A 25119-nucleotide genomic window follows, 5' to 3' on the forward strand; every position below is an offset into this window, starting at 1 on the left:
TGTATAGTGTTTTAAGGTTTGCTAAGTACTTTGACACATTATCTCATTTTAGATTAGGTTAACCTCATTTTACGAATTAGGTTATGTGACTTGAACAAGGTCATACAGTTAATGGAGAGATTAGATTCAAACTCAAATTTCTCTGATTTCAAGCTTGCTTCTCTCTAAGTACTCACTATGCCACATCTTCTATTTCCTAATTTTGTCTTAGGGATATAGCAGTCTACTAAGATATGTCTCATTGTCTCTTGATCTTGTCTGAATTATCTTGGTCTTTGAATTATCCACAAGTACTTATAGTATAGCATCTTATATAAAGTAACCATCTCCGAAAAATTATTCAGGATGATAACAACAATTATCCATGGAAAGACCATGACAACAGAACTCAATTAACTGAAACTCAATGTTTATTTTTTAGCTATTCTACATTTTTAGGCAAGAAGCCAGTAACCAAACTGAAAAATAGGGGCTTATTACAAAAACAAGCTTCTAAAGTATGTCCTAGGATCAACAGTGTCTTATTTTTTGCAACTAAAATATTATTGAGCAAAAGCTATAGGGTAATAATTGTAAAGCACCTGTAAGATTCTAAGTAAAAAACTACTACTAAACTAGTATTATATGGCAGTAAAGCATCCCAGGATACTCTAGAGAAAGATGTCAACAACAAAATCTAAAACAAAAATGGATTCTCTAGTTAAAATAAAATTAAGAAAATTCTAACATGGTTAACACAAATTTAACCATACCAATGTCAACTCTTAACACCTCAATTAAACACCAGAAAAGGAGGCTTCATATATAATATGGCATATGAAAGGGTAGCCAGGAACAATTCATATATATTGCACACCTGCATCTATGTCTGAACAAAGTATCGCTCTTTCCTATTTGCCAGCAATTCTCTTTTCCCCATAGCTAGGCATGAAAAATGCGTATGGGACACATTTGGTCACTAGGACTGTTTTCCAGACTAACAGATAAATAGAACTACCAAGAAATATATGTTTATATATGAGAAGCCACATAGGAAGAAAATTTGAAATTGAAAATTTTAAAAACAAATGTTAAAAACAAACAACTTTAAAGATACCAGATTTTAGAAAATTAAAATACCTGGTGGTGCTGTGAATCATCCAGTGTTTTAAAAACCATGGCTACCATCCCATGTGCTCTCAGGTGCATTCGGAAACCGGGCATGGCGCATTTAGTCGCCAAGCTAATAACACTGTAAGAAAATAAGCCATATTAGGTAAACATTATTAACACTTGATTCAGTTAAAGAAGTTTGTTTAAAGTTTTGAATGCACAAAATGTTACCAAACATATTTATTGAACAGCTATTATTTGTAAACTGCTATATTGTACCATTTATATAAATGGATACAGGAAAAATATTCCTTTGGGACATACATGGCTGTTCAGTACTATTACTGAAAACTATGACCCAGGCCCACAAATATTTTGGTTTTCATGACACTCCATTTATATGGGTTCCCTAACAACTTAAATCTCTCTCTCTCGCTAGCTACCCATCCTATCTGTGAATATCCTATTATGTATTCTTAAAAGTCTTGACCTCAACCTTTCCTAGTTTCATAAGTTTAGAGCTGTAAGATATCCCAGAAGTTATTTAATGCCCTCAGTTTACTGAGGCTGGGGACTTAAATAATTGGGAAAGCAGATAAAATAATTGGAAAAGCAGGCACTTGACCCAAGATCTCTCACTCAAAATCTGGCAATATTTTTTCACTGCACCATATTGCTTCTATACAGATGAACACCAAATATATTCATTCCACTCCTTTTGCAACTCTAATTTTATGATCCTCCAATTCTAATTCTAGCTTCTAATTCTATGATCCAATCATCACTTGTTTTTAAGTCCTATGCAACTCATTTTCAACTTATCTTTGTAGTTTTCAACTGTATTACACAACATATTACAGTCAAATTAGCTTATTTATTGTCAGTTTTTCTTATCCTAACTTGCTCAAACCGGGGTGTGTCCCTGTCTTTACCCCATTATGGGCAGAGTTAGTGTCTCTGAATTATTAACACTGGAAACTGAATACCGTTACTGTTTACTAAATTGAACTCTCTTTTTTAAAGCACTATGTGCATATACTTCATTATTCCTGATTTACACTGCCATATTAAAGTTACTTATATCAGGCTAAGTGGATCAGTGTATTAAGAGCCAAGCTTAGAGATGGGAGATCCTGGATTCACATCTGGCCTCAAGACACACTTCCTAGCTGTGTGACCCTGGGTAAGTCTTCCATAGCCTAGGCCTTACTGCTCTTCTGCTTGGACCCAATACCTAATATTAATTCTAAGATGGAAGGTAAGGGTGTAAAAATTAAAAATAAAGCAAAACATTTGTATCCAGGTAGAAGAAAAACATACCTAATAATAAAATATTTGACGAAAGGATATGTCTTAGTTATTCCTCCAAACTTATGAATTTCAATTATTAATTAAATGAGAGACATTCAGTCCACATATGGGTAAAATTTAGCAGGAAAGGCTAATTATAGAAACAAAAAACTTAATGGATTTGATTCTACTACTGATTACAGCATTCCTATAGCACAATTCTGGCCTTCTATTAATCATGTCAAAGATTCTCCAGTGGTAGTATCTCTTAACATTAACCAAAAACCAAACTAGACACTTAATGCTGGGTTTCCTTTCATCAGCAGTTTCAAGACCTAATAGAAGGTGTTCTTTGTGCATGTTTCCAGGTAGACTATGGAACTAAAGTGAATTGCTAGAGTAGAGCTGTGTGTTTACAAAGACTGATGGGCTGCCTTTAAGTCTCTGCCATCGGTGAGTGAAAGTTAAGACTGCAGAGGCAGGAGAATATAAAAATTATAGAACCTCCAAAACCATTTAGTCCTAAACAAGTAGAACCTGACCAATAATTCTCTTGACATCACCCAAAGAATAGTCACCCTCTGTTTCAAGTAACTCCAGTGAGAGGGAAACAATTCCCTCCAAAGGATAGTACCATTTCACTTTTAAAACCATTATATTAGCAAGTTTTATACTTACAAGCCTAGAGTTTGTATATATTTAATTCATTGCTACTCAGTAAAGTAAAAGTCAGAAAATCTCATTAACTGCCTGCCCTACCACCAAAGTGTTTAAAAATTCCAACACCCATTATATTAAAAAAACAATGGAGGGAGCAGCTCAGTGGATTGAGAGTCAGGCCTGGAGACGGGAGGTCCTAGGTTCAAATCTGGCCTCAGACACTTCCCAGCTGTGTGACCCTGGGCAAGTCACTTGACCCCCATTGCCTACCCTTACCACTCTTCTGCCTTGGAGCCAATACACAGTATTGACTCCAAGACGGAAGGTAAGGGTTTAAAAAAAAAAAATGGAAATATCTTAATAGAGGTTTTAAATTTCAAAATATTTGGACTCTATTCCAATGCAGATTATAAAGCTGTCCTTTTCCCCCACCACCACAGTGAAGACTATTCCATGTAATCTGATGAGTTATTTATGAACTACAATGCCAATTCTATTCAAATTTTATTCATTTTACTTTTAAGTTATATCAAATCAATTAAATTGTCTGATTATACTTGATACTTATGTAACACATCTAGGTTTATAAAGTACTTTTTATACATCATCTCATTATATCCTCCTAAGAATACTATAAAGGTAACATAGGTATTATTCTTATTTATAGATAAAGAAACTGAGGCTTGGGTTTAAAATATTTGCTCATGGTCCCACAACTAATTGGTGTTAGAGACAAGATTTGAAGAGTTATCTGTGGACCCATTAATTTAACCTAATTTAGCAGACTACTTGTTGTTATCAGCATACTTTGTGAATAAAGATCTAGATTAACAACCATCTGTTAGTGTTTTATTACTAAAACTTCAGAATAGAATTTTAAAGTATGAAGGTTTTAAGAGGAGAAAATTCTGCATCCTCTCCCCATCTCCAGGTGTGATCAAGATTACATAGTTTTATCAGTGGCAGAGGTAAACTGGGAGCACTACATTTTATCTTACCATACCCTTATAAAAAAAAGTAGATAGAAACTTGTAGCTCTAAAATGGGGGGGGGGGGGAGAGATGGTACATCATAAAGATCTATTAAAGCAGGGAGTTGGGGGAGTGCTCATCTTCCCGGATATGCCACTTTAATCTACATAATTCAATACAGAAACAACTAAGATGAAGAGAAAAATCTTACCTAAGGCAACGTGTGTTTAGAGGCTGTGTGCTCTTTAAGCCACTTAACAAATACTCAATATCATCAGTGAACTCCTGATTTTCACCAAATTCCACTACATCGTTGAAGTGCTTCACATGCTGAACAACAGTATATAACTGGAAGAAAATAATTTCAGTGGTGTTGGTTTCTTTTGCAACTATGAAATAGAGAATTCATAACGTACAAACACTGGGTTTTAGAAAAAATTTGTATAATGTATTACTTTTAGAATTCTTTATAAATTGGTTTATAATACAACTTTGAAAGCAGAAAACAAATGTATTATAAAATACTGAGGAATGAAGGACAAGTTGTATTTTTTGTTACATGTTTTATGATTGTTTCTATTCAGGGTACCAAATCAGTATCTGTGATAAAAATAAGGCCAATGAATATCTATATCCAAAAATCCCTCATCTAAAATAAAATCATACACATCTGCTTACTTCTTTGTCTTCTTTCCTACATTTCAATGCAGTTACTATTTCTTGGTAGGGTTGAGTAGGTATCGTCACAGTTTTTATTACTTTGGGTGGTGGTGCAGGAGCCTTAAAAACTCCATCATCTCTCTGAATTGCCTCCTTTGAAGAAAGCCTCACCTATTAATAAAAAGGTATTAAATTAGCTGTTCTAAGCATGTACATACATATAGAGTAACACCACACTTATCCGGAACTTAGTTATCCGGCAATCTCACCCATCTGAAACACAGAAGAGAAACAGGAAGCAAAAAAGGCCTCTGAGCAGCCAAAACAGATATTATGAAGTCCATGCACTAAGTAAAGCTCATGCACTTTACTAATGAACGGCCCTTAAACTTAGCACCTATTTAGTCTTATATTACACAGAATTTTAATTACTTTGGCTATCTGGTTTCCAAGCCCAAAACAGATTAGAAGTAGCAAATAGAAGGGATAAAAAGGAGTTGCTACAGAAAGACATCAATTGTATCAAGAAATGAAAGCTGAGAGCAAGGGAATAAGAAAAAAACCTATTAAAAAAAAACTCAGCCACAAATTGCAACTATGAAGAAAAACGCATATTTCAAGACTTCCAAATAGCTAGAATTTTACTATTAAATGCAGAACATAAATATGTTGATCGTTTTTACAGAAAGAATAATTCAGAGGTTTCCTATCAGCATAGCCCTTTGCAAATAGGTTTCAACTTTTAAAAAGTTTGAAATTAGGCCACTATTACTGAAATAGAGGAAGTATAATTTAATATTTGGAAGACAGTATTGCAATAAATAAATAACTCCAAAAAGGTAGGGGGGGAAAGCCTTGTAATTTAATTCTTGATTCTGTAGTAGTCATTTCATATCTGAAAGAATTTGTCTTCCATATCACTCACTACATTACAAACAAAAGCTGTCCAATTTGGAGACATTTAGTATTTTTGAGGGTTTTTCCTTAACACCTAAATCCAATATTCCTAAAATATCCACAAAATTCAATGGAATTGATGATGGTGGGGGTTAAATATAAGCATGTACATTAATTTCAAATGAATGGTTAATTCATTAGAAACTTCAAACTATAAATATCATTTACAATGGTACTAAAAAATTAAAAAGTATTCATTAATTCATGGATGTTTCCTGTGATTACTTCTATACTTTCCAGACTTCAATGAATTACCCTATATATAGTTTTCTCAATTTCTTTTAAAATTTAATTCCTTCTCTTTAAGATATGGTCTGCGGCAACCATACCACTATTAAAGATGAACAAAGATTAAGATTACTTACTGCGACACTCTGAGTTTTCAATACTGGTGGGGCTGGGAGTTCTTCTGATTCTGGATGGTTCCAATGTCTAGCATTATATACAGCTTTTGTAGGTGACTAAAAATGAAAAAGAAAGAACTCATCATGTTTCCATGTTAGTTTGTAAGTGAACTTCACAATCCAATAATTATTTACAAGGCTGCCAAGGGAAATATAAAGATCAGTAAAGAAATTTTCCTTGCCTTCAATGAACTTAGTAAAGCCTATGCATTGGGGGTTGTCTACTTGCCCAAGGTCACACTACTAGGGCACATCTGTGGCAATATTTGAACCAAGGACCCCTCCAGTCTCTAGGCCCAACTCTCAATCCACTGAACCACCTAGCAGTCTTATGTTTGTATTAAAAAAGTCAACTGCAAAAGTACAGCATTGGAAGGTGGGGGGAAGTATGGCTAGCCAATAATTCATGGAAATGAGATTATAGTACAAACTTAATGAATCATCAGTGAAGTAGGACGAGAGCCAAAAAAAGCTAAAGATGTTATCAACTACATTGATGAGAGCAATGGCAGCTAGTCAGGACTGGAATACTGATACTTAATATAAATTATAAAACAAAAGGGTTTAAAATAATAATAGGTAGTAGTAGCAGCAGTGACTAAGAGAAAAATGACACCACTGTATTCTTGTTTAGGTCAGACCACACATGGAATTATTAAAAGATACACTATAAAAAGCATTTGTTTTACAAGCTAAAGACTGGGTTTGAAACCTAATTCTGACCATTGCTACCTGTTTAACTAACCAGAGTTGGCTTTAGTCATATTTGCTCAGCTATAAAATGAGGGAGTTGGATTACATTATTTCTAGTCTCCCTCTTCTAACACTAAATTTTATGACCCCATATCTGAAAAGGGGGGAAAAAATGAGCCAAAGGCCAGTGAAAGAAATTGGAGAAAACTTTGAGGATCAGGTTGATAACTATCTTAAAAATTTGAGTGAAAGAGGGATTACAAAAGACTTACCCATCAAAATGGAAGTAGAAAAAATTTATCAGATATATCATAGAGGAGATTTCAAGGGTAAGGATTAGCTTAATGATTTCTCTTCTAATTCTAAGACTAAATGATTCTAAGAGTCTTAATTTTTTCCTTTAAGCAATTCTCTGGAAAGCTAATTGCTGAGTATCAAGCTCTTCTCACGGAATGTAAAAATAAGAAAAAGTAGCTAAGAGAAGTAGTTTAAAAAGCTATGCACCATGCTATTGAAATATTTCTGTCCAGTTCAGTATTTCAACCTTGATGTTCTCAGTCACTATTTAAGAAATAAAACCTATATCTTATTTTTTTTTCAGATAGCATTACATGGTAAGAGATCAACTAATAAACAACATGCTAATTTCTACATAACCAGACAATGTAAATACAGCTCAGTTCAAGAAAACATTATGGGAAATCTAACAAATGAGCACAGTGTTAATTCCCAACCTAACTGGGAGTGAAGTCTCCAGAAACACCAAAGTAGAAATAATGAGCCACTATTCCTGGGGGAAATACAGATTCTAGAAACTATTTGGTCACATTTAATTTAGAAGTTCCTGAAGCAGCCTTACCTGCATATTTTTCCTGGATGTATATTGTTGATTCATTAACATTGAACTCAAGACCAGTAACAAGCACTAGAACTCATACTTTTTCTCTATAAGGCATATCACAGTATTCTGGTGCTTAAAAACATTAGACAGTACTTCATCATAACATTTGGGAGCTATTTTAAAACAGTGAAAACAAAAATGTGAGAAACAGATCTAAATTCGGGGGGGGGGGGGGGGGGTAAATAGGGCTTTTATTTACAGTATTGAAAGCTGAAACCAAAAGGCAGACCATCACTTTGTTCAATCTCAATTGGTACAGTGCACACTGAATCACTCAGTTTTTCTAATACTCTGCCCATATCCTCAAATAACCACAAAAGCACTGAGCATAAATTTTAGCAAGTAGGCAAATTCCTAAATATGGAATCTGTGGATAATGAGGATTGACTGATTCTTCCATAGAAAAGGATGCAATTTGGCTTTCATTTTTAAATGCCAATGGGTGCAGGACATTGTTGAACCATAAGGATATTTATCTAAACTGACAATTACTATTATGCCTGAGGGGATTTATTATTTCATAGCATTTCAAAATAACTTCCAATACATACACACACACATACACACACACATACACACACACACACACACACACACACAAAAAAAAAAAAAACAAATTTTAAAGGAAAAAGGAAAACTGAAAACTTATAACTGTCACAAAATCATTCTCTTTTAGAGTCAAAGTGACCTCAGCAGCCCTTTATTTCAACCGCACCTGAGAATGATTTCTATATGCCCAATAAATCTTCATTTAGTCTTTTCTTAAAGAGCTAAAGTAAATGAAACCCATTTTCTCCACTAGGGGCCTCAATAGATCTACCAGAGGATCCCTATATGGCACCTAAATTTGCCTTTATGCTACATTCACATAATCTTCATTTTACACAATGGAGTCAAACAGAACAAAGCCAACCCTTCTTTCCACATTTCAAGTCCTTCAAATACAGTGACCCTGTATACAGATTAAACCATCCTAGTTCCTTCAACCCAATCTACTATGGAATTAACTTGCAACACTTTTACCACTTAACATCCTTCCTGAAACTTAAGAACCCAACTCTGAACAACAGTCCTGCAAAGGATACCCAATGAGACTACAACATGTGCCCCTGTACTTTGGCACTTGTTTCCCTGACTTCCAGGCTACTGACTGTGAGCTTGAAGACTACAATCACCAAATGTTCTTAAGATATACTGAGAAGATATACTAACTCATCCAGTGAGGGAAAAGCACAGAGTATAATGGATCTGGGACTGGACTTTTGACAGTCTGGGAGATTCAAAAGGTGGCTCTGGGGGCTGCTGAGTGGCTCAGTGGATTGAGAACCAGGCCTCAGACAATTCCTAGCTGTGTGACCCTGGGCAAGTCACTAGCCTAGCCCTTACCACTCTTCTGCCTTGGAGCCAATACACTCCAAGTCGGAAGGTAAGGGTTTTATTTAAAAATTAAAATCTTAAATTAAATTTAAAAATATTAAAAATATTAAAAAAAAAAAAAAAGGTGGCTCTGATACTTACTGGCTTTATAACCCTGGGCAAGTCATTTTAACTATCTCAGCCTCAGTCTCCTATAAAATGGAGACAATAGCTGGATCCACCTTACATAGAAGGCTGTTTGGGGGAACAAATTAATATAATAATGAATATGAAACATAAATGTGAACTATTATGGAGTACAACATTTTTAACCCAAATCTAAGATTCTGCATTGGATCTAGATTAAATTTTGCATTATTTCATTCACTTCAACGTTCAAGACTAGCTGTCCTGTCATCCAGTGTGGGAACTATTCTTTCCAGTTTTATGAAGTAGGCAACTCATGCTTTCACTCAAGTCAGTGGTAAAAAGCTAACAGTACAGGGCATACTACTAGAGACTTTCTTCCAGGCTGACAAAGGACCATTAACAAATGACTATTTGGAATCCAACCAGTTTTGAATCTCACTATACCATCATTCAGTTAAAATTTCTCCTTATCAAAAGCTTTGCTAAAACTAGGTAAACACCTTGTGTGTACAATTCCTCAATTGTAAGCCTATCAAAAAAAAAAAGGAGTAAAATTTTTCTTTTATGGCCTGCTCCTAAAGAAGCCAGACTGGTTTCAATAGTTTCCTTTTCTACATATTCACTAATCGCATTATTACAATATAATCTACAGTTTTGCCAGGATCAAAGTCAAGCTTATTGGTCTATAGTTTACAGACAATTCTTTTCCTGAGTGTGAAAATCAATCACCAATGTTTCACTAGGCATCTATTATATGCCAGAAAACATACAAATAAACAATTCCTACTCAGAAAGAGCTTACTTCTTGATAGAGAAGTTCAAATTTAAGAATATACAAGCTATAAAGGGAGCAAATAAATAAAGTAGATTTTTTAAAAGTTTGAGGAGTAGGAAAGTCAGCATTCCAATTGAGAAAAATGTCAGGACCAGCCATGTTCACTTTCCTCCTGTTGTAAGGAAGATTAGTTAATTAAGTATTAAGGTTGACCTAGCAGGAAGTCTGGTGTATTCTAGGATGGAATGAAGGGGCAGGAAGTGTGTGTGTGCCCTGAAAGAGAGACTCCATTAGTGGTGGGCAAACTGTTGCCAGCCCAGGGAGATCTCAGACCTTGCTTCCTGATTTCCTTGGGATCCTGAGTGGAGGTGGATTTCCAGCAAGAGGAGACGACCTACAGAGCAGAACCAAGCAGAGGAGGAGTTTGAGACATGGTGGACAGCACCTCAAGTTCACTCACTCTACTTGGTATCTTGGACCATCTAGGATTTTGGCATCCTATGAACCTCTTTGGAAAACTGTGAGAACCCTCAAAGCCACCCCTCTGATCCATAGCTGTGCTGTTCAAGTCTGGCTGGTACCAGGCTTGAATCAGCTTCCCAGAGACTGCACAGCTCCTTGGGCCCTGCCTGCTTAGATCACTAGATTAGAGTAGAGAAATCCTTCCCTTGCCCCTGTGGGTTTGTCTTTTAGGGTTTAAGTATAGAAATCCCTTTCCCACCTCTATTTTAGTTAAATATAATTAAACTTGGTTAAAACCTTCACCTGCCTGTTGGTGTTCAAAGTCTCTAGCCCAGTGGTGGCAGTTGGTCAACAGTCCCTTTGTCAGTTAGGAGCAGCTTAGCTGTTCTGGTCTCCCTGTCCTGGTCCTGTCTCTCCTAAACCCCAGTGTGTGTACCCACAATCATTTAGATTTATTATAATATCCCTGGTGTCTCCATTATTTATTATCTTTTCTACACTCCCCACTCCACTTGTAACTCTTCAGGTTTTTACACTTTTGTCACCTTCTGTCATGCTCTTTTCAATCACTTTTTCCAGTCCCCAACTAAAACACAAGCATTAAGGGTATTGCATTTTTACGCCCAGAGCATAGTACAAGGCCTGACACATAGTGATTGGTTAATAAATTATGTATTTCTGGATAGACCTCACATTCCAGCCACCATATAGGAAAATTACATGGCCTATATTCTGTTCATTTAATTCTGACTGCCCTTCCACTAGAACCACGGACTCTACCCCTGGAATAGCTTAGAATCCCAACATTTAAGTTTTGGCCTTTCCTTGCCTAGAATGATGACTCCTTGTCATTTCTCCTCCAACATCCCCCAAACTGCCTCCCTCTGTATGCCTTAAGGCAGTGACGGGCAAACTACGGCCCTCGGGCCAGATGCTGCCCCCTGAAATGTTCCATCTGGCAGCACAATATTATTTCTAATCTGAGGAACACAATGAGTAGGATACAATACAATGAAACGTCAAAAGAGTTGTCTTAGAAACAGACTGACAGATGAGCATTTCCTTTCCTTTGGCCCCCTCTTTAAAAAGTTTGCCCATCAATGGCTTAAAGGCCCTGTTCTAACCATCTCCCCCTTTTATGTACAGTCTTCCTCCATTAGAACATAAGCTGCATGTAGGCAGGGAGTATCTTATGGTCTAGCACAGAGTATCTGGCACATAATAAGTGTTTAATAAGTGCTTTCATTCTTTGATTCTTGAAGATGGTGGCAATTTAAGTTTTATGGAAGAGGGATTCCTCATAGCTCTGTGAACAAAGTAGAAATCAAGAGGCAGGAAGCTAATGTTGCTGTAGAAATAAAAGCAGAAAGATTTGGCACCTGACTGGATAGAATTTAGGGAGTGAGGATTCAAGGATAATGAAGAGGTTATGAACCGGAAGACCAGCATTCTTCCAACAGAAATAGGCAACTGTGGAAGAAGGACAGGGTTAGGGAAAGAGAACTGTTTTGGACATATCGCATATGATATGTATCTAAGATATGAAGTTTGAAATGTCCAAGAAGCAACTGATGAGCAAGAGTTCAGGGGAAGAGTCTGGAGTTCAGGATATAGATCTCATTACCAAAAGCAGAATTTTGGATTTTCTAAAAAGTACTTAAAATCTTTCCCTCATGTTTACTGGATAGGATAAGTTTGATAGGTGGTATTTACTTAGAAAATAGCATAATATGTAGTAGTCCTATCCTCCCAAGGTTCCAAAACAGATATTTCCAAATTGCCATTTATAGCTTAACTCAATGATATAAAAGCAACAAAAACAAGAGACACTGACTGACATGAGATATACGGAAAATACCCAACCCAAAAAGAAAATAGCAGTTAATTTCATTCATTAGCATTATGCAGACCTGTTAATAACTCTGAGAAGACAAACATACATATCTTATCTAAACTCTGTTCCTTGGCATAGTGCTCTGTATATTTAAAGAAAAGGTCACACAACTAAAGGAACTAGAGAAATAGATAACTGAAATACACCTTCCTCCAAGGTTAAGCTTTTTTCTGTAATTTGTAATGTAACAAAACAATGGCTGATTTTAAAAATCTAGATATGCTAATTGCTCTTACAATTAGAAACTCAATAAGAACAGTATGAAAAATAACCTATGTTATACATATGGCTATAGGTAGAATAATGGAAAGCCAAAAGAAACACAGCTGGAAGAGGGGAAAAAAGTTAATTATCCCAACCTAGATTGGCCTGTTTGAGAATCAGAATTCAAGCCAAATAAAGTTTAGCTAAAAACTGACAATTCAGAGGTAAGGCTTGGCAAGAAATAAATGTAGTTGGAAATTGATGGAAACTAGCAAATTCTCAATGCCAGCTAAGGATATGGCATTAGCTTGGTATATTTAAAAGGTTTCAATGGAGAGTATGCTAAGAAATCAACGAGTTATTTCTAAAGTTAAGAATTTCGTATTTTTATTGATAGGAAGTAGGAAGCCTTTTTTAAGTCTTCTGGGCCAATTGACCCACAATCTACCTTGGACATACACACAAACATATTTTTATGTTTTTCTGAGCTTTAGTTTCTCCATCTAGAAAGCAGGGATAATAACCCATAAATGTCTTTAATATTGAGATAATGTATGAAATATGCTAAAGTATTAGAAATGGACTGAGAATCTTGTGGAAATAAAAACCAATTCAATTAAATTAGTAGAATAAGAATTGAGAGAAAAAATTAACAGTTAAATTGTTTGTTAAACAGGGAACCTCAAGCTTTATTAGAAAATCTAATCATATTAATATAGGTATATTATCTATGCTTTAATTTCCATATCATGACTACTTAAGGATAGCTGTAATAAAGTAGAAAAAAAGGATAAAAAGAGAAACCCTTCAACTTAACCCTACTCACCCACTAAAAAAATTATACAAAAATACAAAGAATAGCTACTCTTTTACAAAATATGTTCGGAATCATCAGGAATAGAATGTAGTTAGTAACGCAAAAACTCAAAATCTAGACATCTACAACAATTTACCTCTCATTCTAGAATTACTCAATAAATTTAGTGGCCTTTCAGGGTCTATATATACCCCATTGAATTATCTGATATCACTTCATCTCTCTCTCATATCAGGGCTAGGTAATGGGGGTCAAGTGACTTGCCCAGGGTCACACAGCTGGGAAGTGTCCGACGCCAGATTTGAACTTAGGACCTCTCATTTCTAGGCCTGGCTCTAAATCCACTGAGTCACCCAGCTGCCCCCTGGCCAATCTCACTTTCTTGAACAGTCTCTTCAATTCGTCTCTTGAAGTATTTCAACCCTCCCCATTTCCCAAGAATGAGAAAAAAAGAGCTCCAAAAGCAAGCAGTGACTCTGTATTAAGGCTGTATGTAATAATGTATTAAAGTCTAAGACTGTATTTAAGCTCCATTATAAAAACTGCTGAAACCAGGGAGGGAACAACAAGGGAACAGTAAGAAGCTGAGAAGCCAAGAGTTGTTCCTATCATTAGGCTAACGTACCAGGTACTTAAGTCTCTAATAAAGTGAAGAAAATTATACTAGTTTGGTAGACCATGACAAGATGGTACCAAGTAGGTGGCATAACTGGATTAAGTAAACCTAGAAAGAGGAAAGGTCACTGAAGCTTAAAAGAACTATAGAGAATCAGCAATGGGGATCAAGGTATAAGCTCCTTGAGAAAAAGATCTGTACTATATTTATCTTTGGATCTCTCAGAGTAGCACAGTGCCCTTTATATAAATGACACTGAAAGTTTCCTTATAATTGGATTGAGAGATTCATATTTTTTCTTCTGTATTTTTACACTGTAAAATACTAACCATTTTTCAGCTTTTTGAATATTCAAACACAATAAAATAAACTCAATGCTAAAACTAAACACGGGAAAATGTGGTTATTTTTGTTTCCTAAATGTTTGGATTCCAGATAACCAGAAAAACACTTTATATGGCATTACAAAGAGATGATTTAAAGCTAAACACATTCTATATGATTTAATGGCACACAAACTAGCCAACTGCCAGGCTTATAATAAAGTCCACTAACTGTTTATAACTTGATCAGCTAGTGGCATAATTAATATTTCTCCTAGAAAGCTATAGTATTTTAGGATTTTAGAAGTTTGAATTAAATATTTAAAATTTTTAACTCTATAAATCAACTCTCCACTTAAATTTAAAAGGGTCACAATACTTTTAACTACTTGGTTTAAATTATGCCATGCAGATTATATGTCGATATAATGTAAAATTATTTTCTTTTCATTTTAGATCTTAAAGGTCCAGTACTTCATTAGACAGAGGTAACAAGTGAAATCTAGAGATTGGGTATTAACCCAGAACCAATAGTCCAGGTCTCTAGATCCTTATCATTCAAATGCTTTTCCCATTACACCTTGCTGCTCTCAGAAAATCATGAATTCTTGGAGTTAGAAAGAACTTCAGAAGCCATACAGGAGTTCAACCTATATTTGATTTTCCTTCCTACTTCAGGTTCAGGTATTCTTTAGTCAAATTTGTCTTAAGGAACTTTTTACATAAAGGAAAAACTCTTCAAGGAAATTCACTCTCTTAAAATCGTGAAGTTTCCTAAAGTCCAAAAGCCATTCTCCTTGGCAGTGGAAAAAATTAAGTTAAGCTCTGCCTAATATTTGTTAACTACCCCACACACTTCAAGAGTCCTATCCTGTATCTCACTGATCCCCATCCTGTCTTTCTCCCAATATAGTCAAAACTTCCTCCCTAGCCTCAAGTCTATACCAAACTTAAGCATTCAGGACATTCTTAAATTTCAAAATCACACCTTTTTTTGGGGGGGAGGGGGAATTAACGGTTGGTAACAGGAACTTTATATCATCTTCTGACTTCTTCAGACATTTTGCTTTTCTTCCCTGAATTTCTTTTTTTTGGTAAAGGTCTGTCCATTTTATCTTCTGAATGTCAATCATGTAGTCCCCCACTTCTCTTCTCTGCCATAATCCCAGTATGAGCTCTCTCATAGCTTTTAGAAGGAGAAATGGCACAGCTGATGGGCTTCAAGTAAACCTTAATTTAAAACTGGCCTCACACTTACTTATCATTTAGTCTATCAATCATCATTTCCTCATCTGGAAAATGGGGTTGTTGTGAAGACCAATAGAGATTATATATATATATATATGTATATGTATATGTATATGTATGTATGTATGTATGTATGTATGTATGTATGCATGTATGTATATAGCACTTTGCAAACTTAACCATTATATAAATGCTGCCTATTATTATCTCCATCTCTTTCCATTAGTTCCTTTCTATTCACCTTAAAAAACCAACAACAACAACAAAAAACCAACAAACTTCTCCATTCTAAGCTATTTACCTTCTTATCCAGTACTGATAGAACCTCTTAGTTCTGGGCCACTAAATCAAATTATTTTTTACCAAATGACAAATAGTCCTGCAAATACTAGCAGCTTTAATGCCTTCCTAAAGTTTTCCTTTCCAGGTTCAATATTATACCAGGTACTTCAACAGATTGTCATGAGGAATGGTTTGAAGATCTTTCTTTATCTTGTTTGTCCACCTTTATCAGTCAACAAAGGTTTATTAGGTGCTTACTATGTTTCTGTCTCTGTACTAAGCACTAAAGATATAAGTAAAGCTCTCCAGGAGTCCATAACCTAATTGGGGAGACAACATGTAAATAACTAAGATAAAATCAATAACTGAGGGAGGATACTAGAATTAAGAGGGTTTGGGAAAGACATCCTACAGAAGGTGAGATTTTGGCTGGGACTTGAAGTCAGAGAAACCAGAAAGCAGAGATGAGGACAAAGAGAGCTCCATGCACAGGGGCCAGCCAGGGAAATGTTCCAGGAAAAACAAGGCAGCCAGTGTATGTGAATCTGAGAGTATATAGGAGGGGGAGGTTATGATCTTGAAGGTCACTGGAGTTGATCTGGGCTGTGGATGAAGTCACACGGTCAGACCTGCACTTTGATAGCTAAGTAGAGAATGGACTGAAGAGAGGAGAGACCTGGAGCAGGCTGATCAAGCAGCAAGCTCTGTAGTATCTTTGGACAAAGGGCAGTAGGGCATGATAGTAATTTTAAGTGCTTCGTCTTCCCTAAAACCTGGAAGTTGCAATGGCATATAATAATCTACCTATTGTCTGAACAGGGAATAGCACAGTGAGACTTATCCCATCACATCCTGCTGTTTTAGGAAATGCTTCATTTGACATGCGAGCAATAATTCAGCCTCTGCTGGAAAACAGTCAACTGGGACCTCATTACCTTCTGAGCATAGTATTCTATTTTCTAACAACTCTAATTTTTAGAAATGTTCCTGAGTATTGTGCTAAAAGGAATAATAAACTGGAGGAGTTCCAGGCGAACTGGAGAGACCTCCGGGAACTGATGCAGAGTGAAAGGAGCAGAGCCAGAAGAACATTGTACACAGAGACTGATATACTATGGTAAAATCGAACGTAATGGGCTTCTGTACCAGCAACAATGCAATGACCCAGGACAGCTCTGAGGGATTTATGGTAAAGATGCTACCCACATTCAGAGGAAGAACTGCAGGAGAGGAAACATATAGGAAAAGCAACTGCTTGAACGCATGGGTCGGGGTGGACATGATTGGGGATGTGGACTCGAAACTACCACACCAATGCAACTACCAAGAATTTGGAAATAGGTCTTGATCAAGGACACATGACGAAACCAGTGGAAATGTGCGTCAGCCATGGGTGGGGGGGAAGTGCGGGGGGTGAAGGGGAAAGTAGGAGCATGAATCATGTAACCATGTTAAAAATGATTATTAATAAATGTTTAAAAAAAAAATGTTCCTGAGAAATAAATTGACCTCTTCTTATAAGTTTTACTCAGTCTTAAGTTCACATTCCTACTCATTTTAGCAAGTTCAGATGAAATGTCTCATCTTCCAGGAAGAATCTACTAGTACTCACTAAGTGCTTCCTATACCACATGGTGGAGACATAGTGGAAAACAGAGGCTGTCATCCCTGCCTTTCAGGAGCTTAGCCTGAGGTAGGTGATGGATAAAATTAAAGTCAGCACATTCAAATACATACAGAATAGAGGGAAAGTAACTGGTGACCACAATGAGTTAGGGAAAGAAAGTAAAGGGGGAAAAGATTATTCCATGTCATTTATAATGACAACTGCACTCTAGTTGTCCTAGTTGAGCTTTTGGCCTTTTCATCCTGGTGTATGTCATTATAAAGGAATCCTTTAGTTGGTTACATCACCAACCTCAGTTTTCTACTTTCCAATCCCATGATTCTATAGGAAATATCAAAATGAGAAATAAGCATCAAGGCCCTAAGATACTGTTACCCATGCTCCCAAAAGACCTGAAAAGGGGGGGGGGAGCTGAATTCAGCTGCAGTTCTCAGTTTGTTGTGGTTACCACAGCAATCTTCTACTACTTCGTATCCAATGGAGAGCAGCACAGAAAAATCTTAAGTGAACAGTGGAAATTAACTGATTCACCTAGTTCCTAGCATCAACTTATTTTATTAGCTATAATGTTGTATACACCAGATCTCCACTCTATCAGGTTTCATATTCATGGGCAGATGGTGGCATTCATTTATCATCTAGATGACTAGATACTGGGCATGTAATAAAAGCAATTTGGGGACAACAGATTCTGGCAGCCTTTTCTCAAGACTATATAGGCTTGCAAGGAAGGACTGATAATTTCTTAAGTCTTGGCTTTTGTCTTCTGACTTGACCCTATATTTATTATGGCCAGCAATTCAGATTTCTGGCAAGAGATGAGAACTGGGAAAAGTCTGCCAGACAGAAGATATGACACAGTAAGGGTATGTAGAGTCACTTGTGAAGAGAACTAGAAGAAATCAATTTCAGAATTATTTCTGAAGTTAGAGGCAGGTAAGCAGTTAATATTTATTTATACAGCTCTAAGATTTGGTAGGCTCTTTACATCACCAACATCAAAAATGCTGCCAAATCATTTTCTCCATTTGAAAGACATTACCATGGTCTTTGGTGACACAGATTCTCCAAAGAATTCCTTAAAAGTAGGGAGGTTCACAGCCTGGCCAACTGACTTTTTTTCAGAGCAATTCAAGAAAAACCCACTAAGGTGTACAACAACTGCCACCTACTTTGGTAAAGGAACAACCCAAACCAATGAATATCACTGATGCCTGAAGTAGTTTAAGAGTAACATCTTAGAATATGTAAAGGATAAAAAATACAACATTTAATCTTTCAGTAACTTAAAAGATTATCCTACAAGGAACAGCTAGGTAGCTCAGTGGATATAGAGCCAGACCTGAAGTTGTGAAGATTTGGATTCAAATCTGATTTCAGACATTTCCTAGCTTTATGACCCTAGGCAAGTCACTGAACCCCCACCATCTATAGCTCTTACCACTCTTCTGCCTTAGAACTAATACCTGGTTATCAATTCTAAGATGTAAGGTATGACTTAAAAAAAAAAAGCATCACATAGAAAGGAAGCTGTCATATTAAGTTAACATAGAACTATTTATAAAAAACGAATAGACCAATTTGGGGCAAGAAAGAAGTATAAACTGGTCACTTGTTTATTAGTGAAATGAATTGGGCCCCTCACTGTGACAACCTCAATAGAGAAACATAAACTTAAAAAATGTCATCATAGATATTATCTTAAGTTTTGCCGATTATGTTTAGAGAAATGTTATTATTAATTTATTTATAGCTTAGTATAATTTTCATCCAAGTCATGAAAACAATACTTCCATTACTTATTACTCTACTCTTATAGGATGTAAAATTCATATTTAATAAGAAGCTACATGCTACAAACTCACATTTGTAGAGTTTCATTTCAGTGGCTTTCATCAAAGATGCATAGAAGCACCTATCCTCTATATGAATAAATATATGGTGCTAAGAATATGCAATCACCAATGACTATACATAGTACATTAATATGTACTTTTAATTTGACTCCTTGAAGAAACACAAAATCTCTGCTACCTTCATAATTAGAAACCTCAAATTATATTTGATGAAGTAATTCAACATGAAATCTCTACATCAACTAAGATTCATTTTAAAGAAACACATGCTTGAGCACTATTTTAAAAGTATAGAACCATAGCTTCAGAATGACCTACCAAATGCAAATGTCATCAAAACTCAAAAAAGAACAAAAGAAAGCATTGAAATAAAATCACATTAAACATCACTTCAGAAGCTTGAAGAACATTGAAAAAATATTGACCTAATAGGCTGTTATCACCTTTGAAGAGCTATCATTTCTCAAATAAAGAACTAAATGTATAATTCTTTACTTTAAAAGATTAGATGCTAAAAATCTTCCGAGTCCTAAAAGTTGAATTTGTGTTGTTTATTAAAATTACGAAACCTTTCTTCCTGAATGTCAAATAATAAAAATCTAACATGATACTGGGATGTAAGAACTTGGAATTTGGGAAATTATATGGGGCATTTTTAAGTATGGCAAGAAACAAAATAAATTAAAAAGAACATTATAGATTGGCTATATCCTCTTCTTCTATTCTGTAATCTTATACATAATAGAACCAAGTTATTTCCATTATACCTTGTGAATAATTATAAAGAATTATTTTGGGGGGAAAGTTTGCTGTCAAAGACCTCACATTTACATAATATTTTAAAGGCTTATAAAATATCTATCTCAAAACAATTCTAGTGATTAGGTGTTATTAGCCCTACTTTTCAGAGAAAAACTGAGACATGTTTTTTTTTTCCTTAAAACCCATACCTTCCATTTTAGAATCAATACTATGTATTAGTTTTAAGACAGAATAGTAGAAAACAGTAGGCAATGAGAATCAAGTGATTCACCCAAGATCACACAGCTAGAACATATAAGAGGCCAGAGTTTAACTTAGCCACCTGGCTACCCTCTGCTTATGCTATTTTTAAATTTTATTTTATATATTTTATATTTTTAAGTGAAAGGACATAAATACACCATTTGGTCTCTACCCCCAAATTTGCTATGTGATTAAAAGCACACACACAACCTGGGTTCAAGGTCAGGACCAGATTAATGGTCACTAAATACTACAAGTTCACCAACAGGAAAAAAACAGGGCTCTAATACAGTGATAGCCTTGGATCACTTCTACTTTTATTTCACTATTCATAGAACTAGAGATTCAAAGCCCAGCTGTTCTCTAATACCTAGAGAACACAACTGTTTTTGCATTCTTGATGGAAACCAAGACTTAATCATAGTATGGTAGGATAGCTACCAAACTGAATCATAAAGAATCAAAGCTAGAAGTAAACATAGAGCAGTAATGTCCAATTTTAGACCTGTGGTACTTAAGTCTACATATAGAGAAATTTTACTATCTACCTTTTTAGCTAGAGAATAATTCAAACACATTTAAGATGATTTTAATCATTAAAATAATATACATGACTTGAAACTACCACACCAATGCAACTATCAACAATTTGGAAATAGGTCTTGATCAATGACACATGATAAAACCAGTGGAAATGTGCATCGGCCATGGGGGGTGGGGGTGAAGGGGAAAGTAGGAGCATGAATCATGTAACCATGCTAAAAATGAATATTAATAAATGTTTAAAAAATAAAAAAATAAAAATCATGGTGAATTAAAAAATATATATATACATAGAAGAAACAAACTGTCAAGTCAATAAAACTAATCAACCCTTATATGGAAATACCATAAAAACAAATACAATCTGGAAAGAATGTTCAAGGCCAAGTTCCTCAAGTACTATATGGTACAGAAACTGTTATTCACATTTCATATGTAAGCAATATTAGAAAACACAGGATTCTTATTAATAATATTTTGTTAGTTCTAAAGATATTGAATTTATCCTTCTTATAAATGTAAGAAGGAATGTCTCCCAATCTGAAGACTTCTTATTCAGAAATCATGAACCACTGAAAAACAAAATCTTGTTGAAATATTTCCATTTCCTAGTCTTATTTTCTCCTGAAATTATATTAAGATCCAACAAAAGGAAACTATAGATAAGTACTTCCAACTCCTGAGAATCGGAAGTGTTAAAATTTAAGGTTTTTCGACAACTTTGGTATATAGTTACCAAAATGATAGTAAAGCCCCATTATTAAGCTTTTTTAGCAGTGGACTTCCAAAATATCAAGAGAAATTACAATTAGATATAAAGGCAGAAATATTCAAATTTTATGAGCACACCCAGAAAAGTAAAATGATTTGATCTAAGATATGGATAGCTCATTAAAAGCAAAACTGAGACTAAAATTCAGTTTTCTTCACTTTTATTCTTTAGAGAGCTTTCTATTATGCCAGGCTGCCTCTAAAATTCAAACAAATGAGAAAAGTTTCTAGAGTACTTTTACTATATATTTTTCTGAAATGTTGCCTGTAAAGTAAAATTCTTAGCTGACATTTTTTTACAGAAGCATTCATCCTATTGAAAAAACAAAAGCAAAATGCTTAGTGGATAGTAGAATACAGGATAGAAATGGAAAGCGGAGGGTAAGGTAAATAAGAACAGCAACAGAAAGGTGACTATATGACAAAGAAAAAGATGGACACTCCAATTTCTCCCTAATTTCTTGGCAAATGTCACATCACTTCCAAGACCCATTAAATCAATTACAGAAATTGCTCATGGGGGGAGAGGGGAAGTGAGGCTTCATGCCTGCTTAAGAAATCTAAAAGCTTTCTGGTCATCCTTCAGTTTTTAAACTAATGGAGTATTTAAACTAAGTCTAAATAAACAGAGATAGAAAGTTAATATGTTTAAAGTAATTCAAAATCACAAAGCAAGGCCTCATGAACCTATAAGTTATACTATGTTCAGTTCCCTATTAATTAACTTTTGAGTGATTTACCCGGAAGCTCAGAGACCTATAGGTCTAGGCCAGTGGTTCCAAAACTTTTTTGGCCTACTGCTGCCCTTACCAGAATATTACTTAGTGCCCCCTGGAAATTATTTTTTTTAATTTTAATAGCAATTAGAAGGAAATACATACGTATTAATATTTTTACCTTTTTTGGTAAAATATAGTAAAGAAAGGTGTAAATTAGAAACATTGAATTTTGAAATTATGAAACTATTTATTGAACTCAGAATAGAATGTAATACAAAAAAAGTTAAAACCTGTGGCCATCACCACTTCCCTGGATAGCTGCAACACCCACCAGGGGGCAGTGGTGCCCACTTTGGGAATCACTGGTCTAGACTCTAAAAAAAGTGACCCATTTCATCTTCCATGCATTTCAAAGTTATCTTTTCGAGATTCAATACTATAAAACAAGTTCTGTGCTAATCTCATTCATTTTCCAACTTAGAGGTCTTTGTTGAAAGATACCATATTTTAACAGGGAAATCCCTAGTCATAGAGCTTCCCTTACCAATTAGATAAAAAGACTGGCAGATACAGTATGGTAAAAATAACTATGATATGCACAATCTGAAACATCACTCTAGAAATAAATTTATTTCTACTGAAAAGAGCAAGGAAGAAATTAGCAATAAATGAAAATGCATGAATTCCAATTTGTACTGGGAAACAAGTTTCAATTAATATTTTTATTTACTGTAATCAAATAAAGCTTCCTTTTCCCTATATTTTTTAAAAATGTTAAGTGAAGTACAATTCAAACTTGCTATGATCATAACGAATTAGAAATGCACAAACTACTGGAGGGAAGAGAAGCCATATATTTATTACATGGATGAGAAAGACAAACATCTTGTGTATTGAGGATACCTTGAAAAGGTATTAAGAAATTAGTAAAATAAAAATAAAAAGTATATACCACCCCTTCAGACCAAGTCATTCAGATCTTAATCAAGAAGACATTTATTAAGCTTCTGTGAACCCAGACCACAACCAACAGTATTAGTCATTCTGTTAATCATACTCAATCACTTACTTTGCTCTATGCACTCAATCTCTTACTATGTCCCTCTAATTTTCAGCCCTATTTCCTTCCCTCCAGTCTCTTTCTACTAAGTCCTGACCCAGCATCTCCAAAGATAAGATGCTCCTCCCATTTTTATGCCTAAATGAATTCTTCCATTTGTTCCTCATGTCAAATCCCCTTTCAGAATTTTTCCACTCACTCTCATTTTCAGTCCCTCATGTTCACAATCCCTTCCCAAAGAGGAATATATTTATTTTACTGTAATTATCCTCATTCTGGTTTTGATTCTCATTCCTGAACTACCATCTGTAGTTCTGCCCGACTACAATAGAAATAAACAAACAAAAAAATCAATAATCATGGCTTATGTCCAGATGTTAATAATTTTCACTAATGGTTCACTACACTACAATGCTGTTCTCTAAACCATTCAGCAATAATAAATTTTTAAAGTGATATTTCATTATAATACAGTATTTCAAGTGAATAAATCCATTCAGTGTTAAAACCATATCATAGATTTTAGTGTACAGCAAAATGAACTGATTTAGGAAAGATAATGCAGTAACATGATTTATTCACTAAACACTGGATATTTTGCCTAGAACATTTTAAATGCCCAAGAATACTGGTTTAAATCAGTATTCCATTGAACACATTCTTACTAAGGCCATTTTATACAAATGGTATAATTTGTTTTCTCATGTGTACTTTATTTCTACCAGTAATCATCTTATTGCTAGATATTCAGAAGCAGGACAAAAGAATCCTGTTACATATTGTGAAGGAAGAAACAACTAATCTGACTGGGTAACTGGACAACGTGTGGATAATGGGCCAGAAAATATAATAGGAACCACAATCCCCACTCCAACCTTACCCCCTCAAAAAGAGTACAAATTTTTTTTTTTATGAGTATTAGAACTTACGGCTATTAGCAGGGAATAGACTGGTTTAATACATTTCAGTTCTACAGTTAACAACTGCTTAACTTTTACTATAGTCATATATAAGAAATTAATAGAACCCAAGAGAAACAAATGGAATGAAGGCATTATGGAACTATAGGCACTATATTTCAACATCATTAGAGACATGATGATATGCGTTTTTAAGGGTGAAGGATGGGACAATGGTTACTTTCATTAAATTGAAATTAATGTATCTAGGAGAGCATGTCCCTGGATGTTTCTCAATAATTTATTTTTCAAGTGGGGGAAAAAAAAATCAGAATTTTCCAAAACCCTTCTTTAAGTTATAATTAATATTTTATCAGAGAAAACTTTTTTTCCTTTCAAAGGATCCAAAGATTTCCCCAACAACTTCTAATATTTCATGAAGTACTAAAGAAGAGCAAACTACCGTCTAAGGAGGATAACTCAATCTTCATCTCAAATTTAGCAGGGGAGGAAGCCAACAAAATTATCACCTGAACAGCAGTCTGGCAGAAACTGGGTTTAGACAAACACCTCACACTATATACTAAGATTAGAATCCAAATGAAATACATGACCTAAATATGAAGTCACACCATAAGCAATTTAAAGGAGTAAAGAAAAAAAAAAAATCTTCAAATCTATGTGGGGGGGGGGGGGGAGGAAGTTCATGACTAAGGAAGCAATTTACAGATGGTGAGGTTTGATTATACAAAATTACAAAGGTAGTCTTTTTCGTTAAAGGTCTCATATCTAGGATATAAAGGACTGATTCAAATCTAAACGATAAGGGTCAAAGTATATATCAGTGGTTCCCAAACCTTTTTAGCCTACCGCCCCCTTTCCAG

General features: G+C 35.1%; 1 protein-coding gene across 2 annotated transcripts in view; it reads right to left on the reverse strand.

Annotated features, from left to right (window-relative positions):
* The window catches only part of WAPL (WAPL cohesin release factor), an 85481-nt gene that overhangs the window by 23837 nt on the left and 36525 nt on the right, over positions 1–25119 (reverse strand). For both annotated transcript variants that reach the window (XM_044659156.1, XM_044659158.1), the window contains exons 5-8: positions 5996–6091; positions 4692–4844; positions 4225–4361; positions 1120–1231 (exon numbers count right to left, since the gene is read on the reverse strand). In XM_044659156.1, the coding sequence (XP_044515091.1) occupies positions 1120–1231; positions 4225–4361; positions 4692–4844; positions 5996–6091 (498 nt within the window). The remainder of the gene's footprint in view (positions 1–1119; positions 1232–4224; positions 4362–4691; positions 4845–5995; positions 6092–25119) is intronic.

This window comes from Gracilinanus agilis, chromosome 2 (assembly GCF_016433145.1).
Source record: "Gracilinanus agilis isolate LMUSP501 chromosome 2, AgileGrace, whole genome shotgun sequence".
NCBI lineage: Eukaryota > Metazoa > Chordata > Mammalia > Didelphimorphia > Didelphidae > Gracilinanus > Gracilinanus agilis.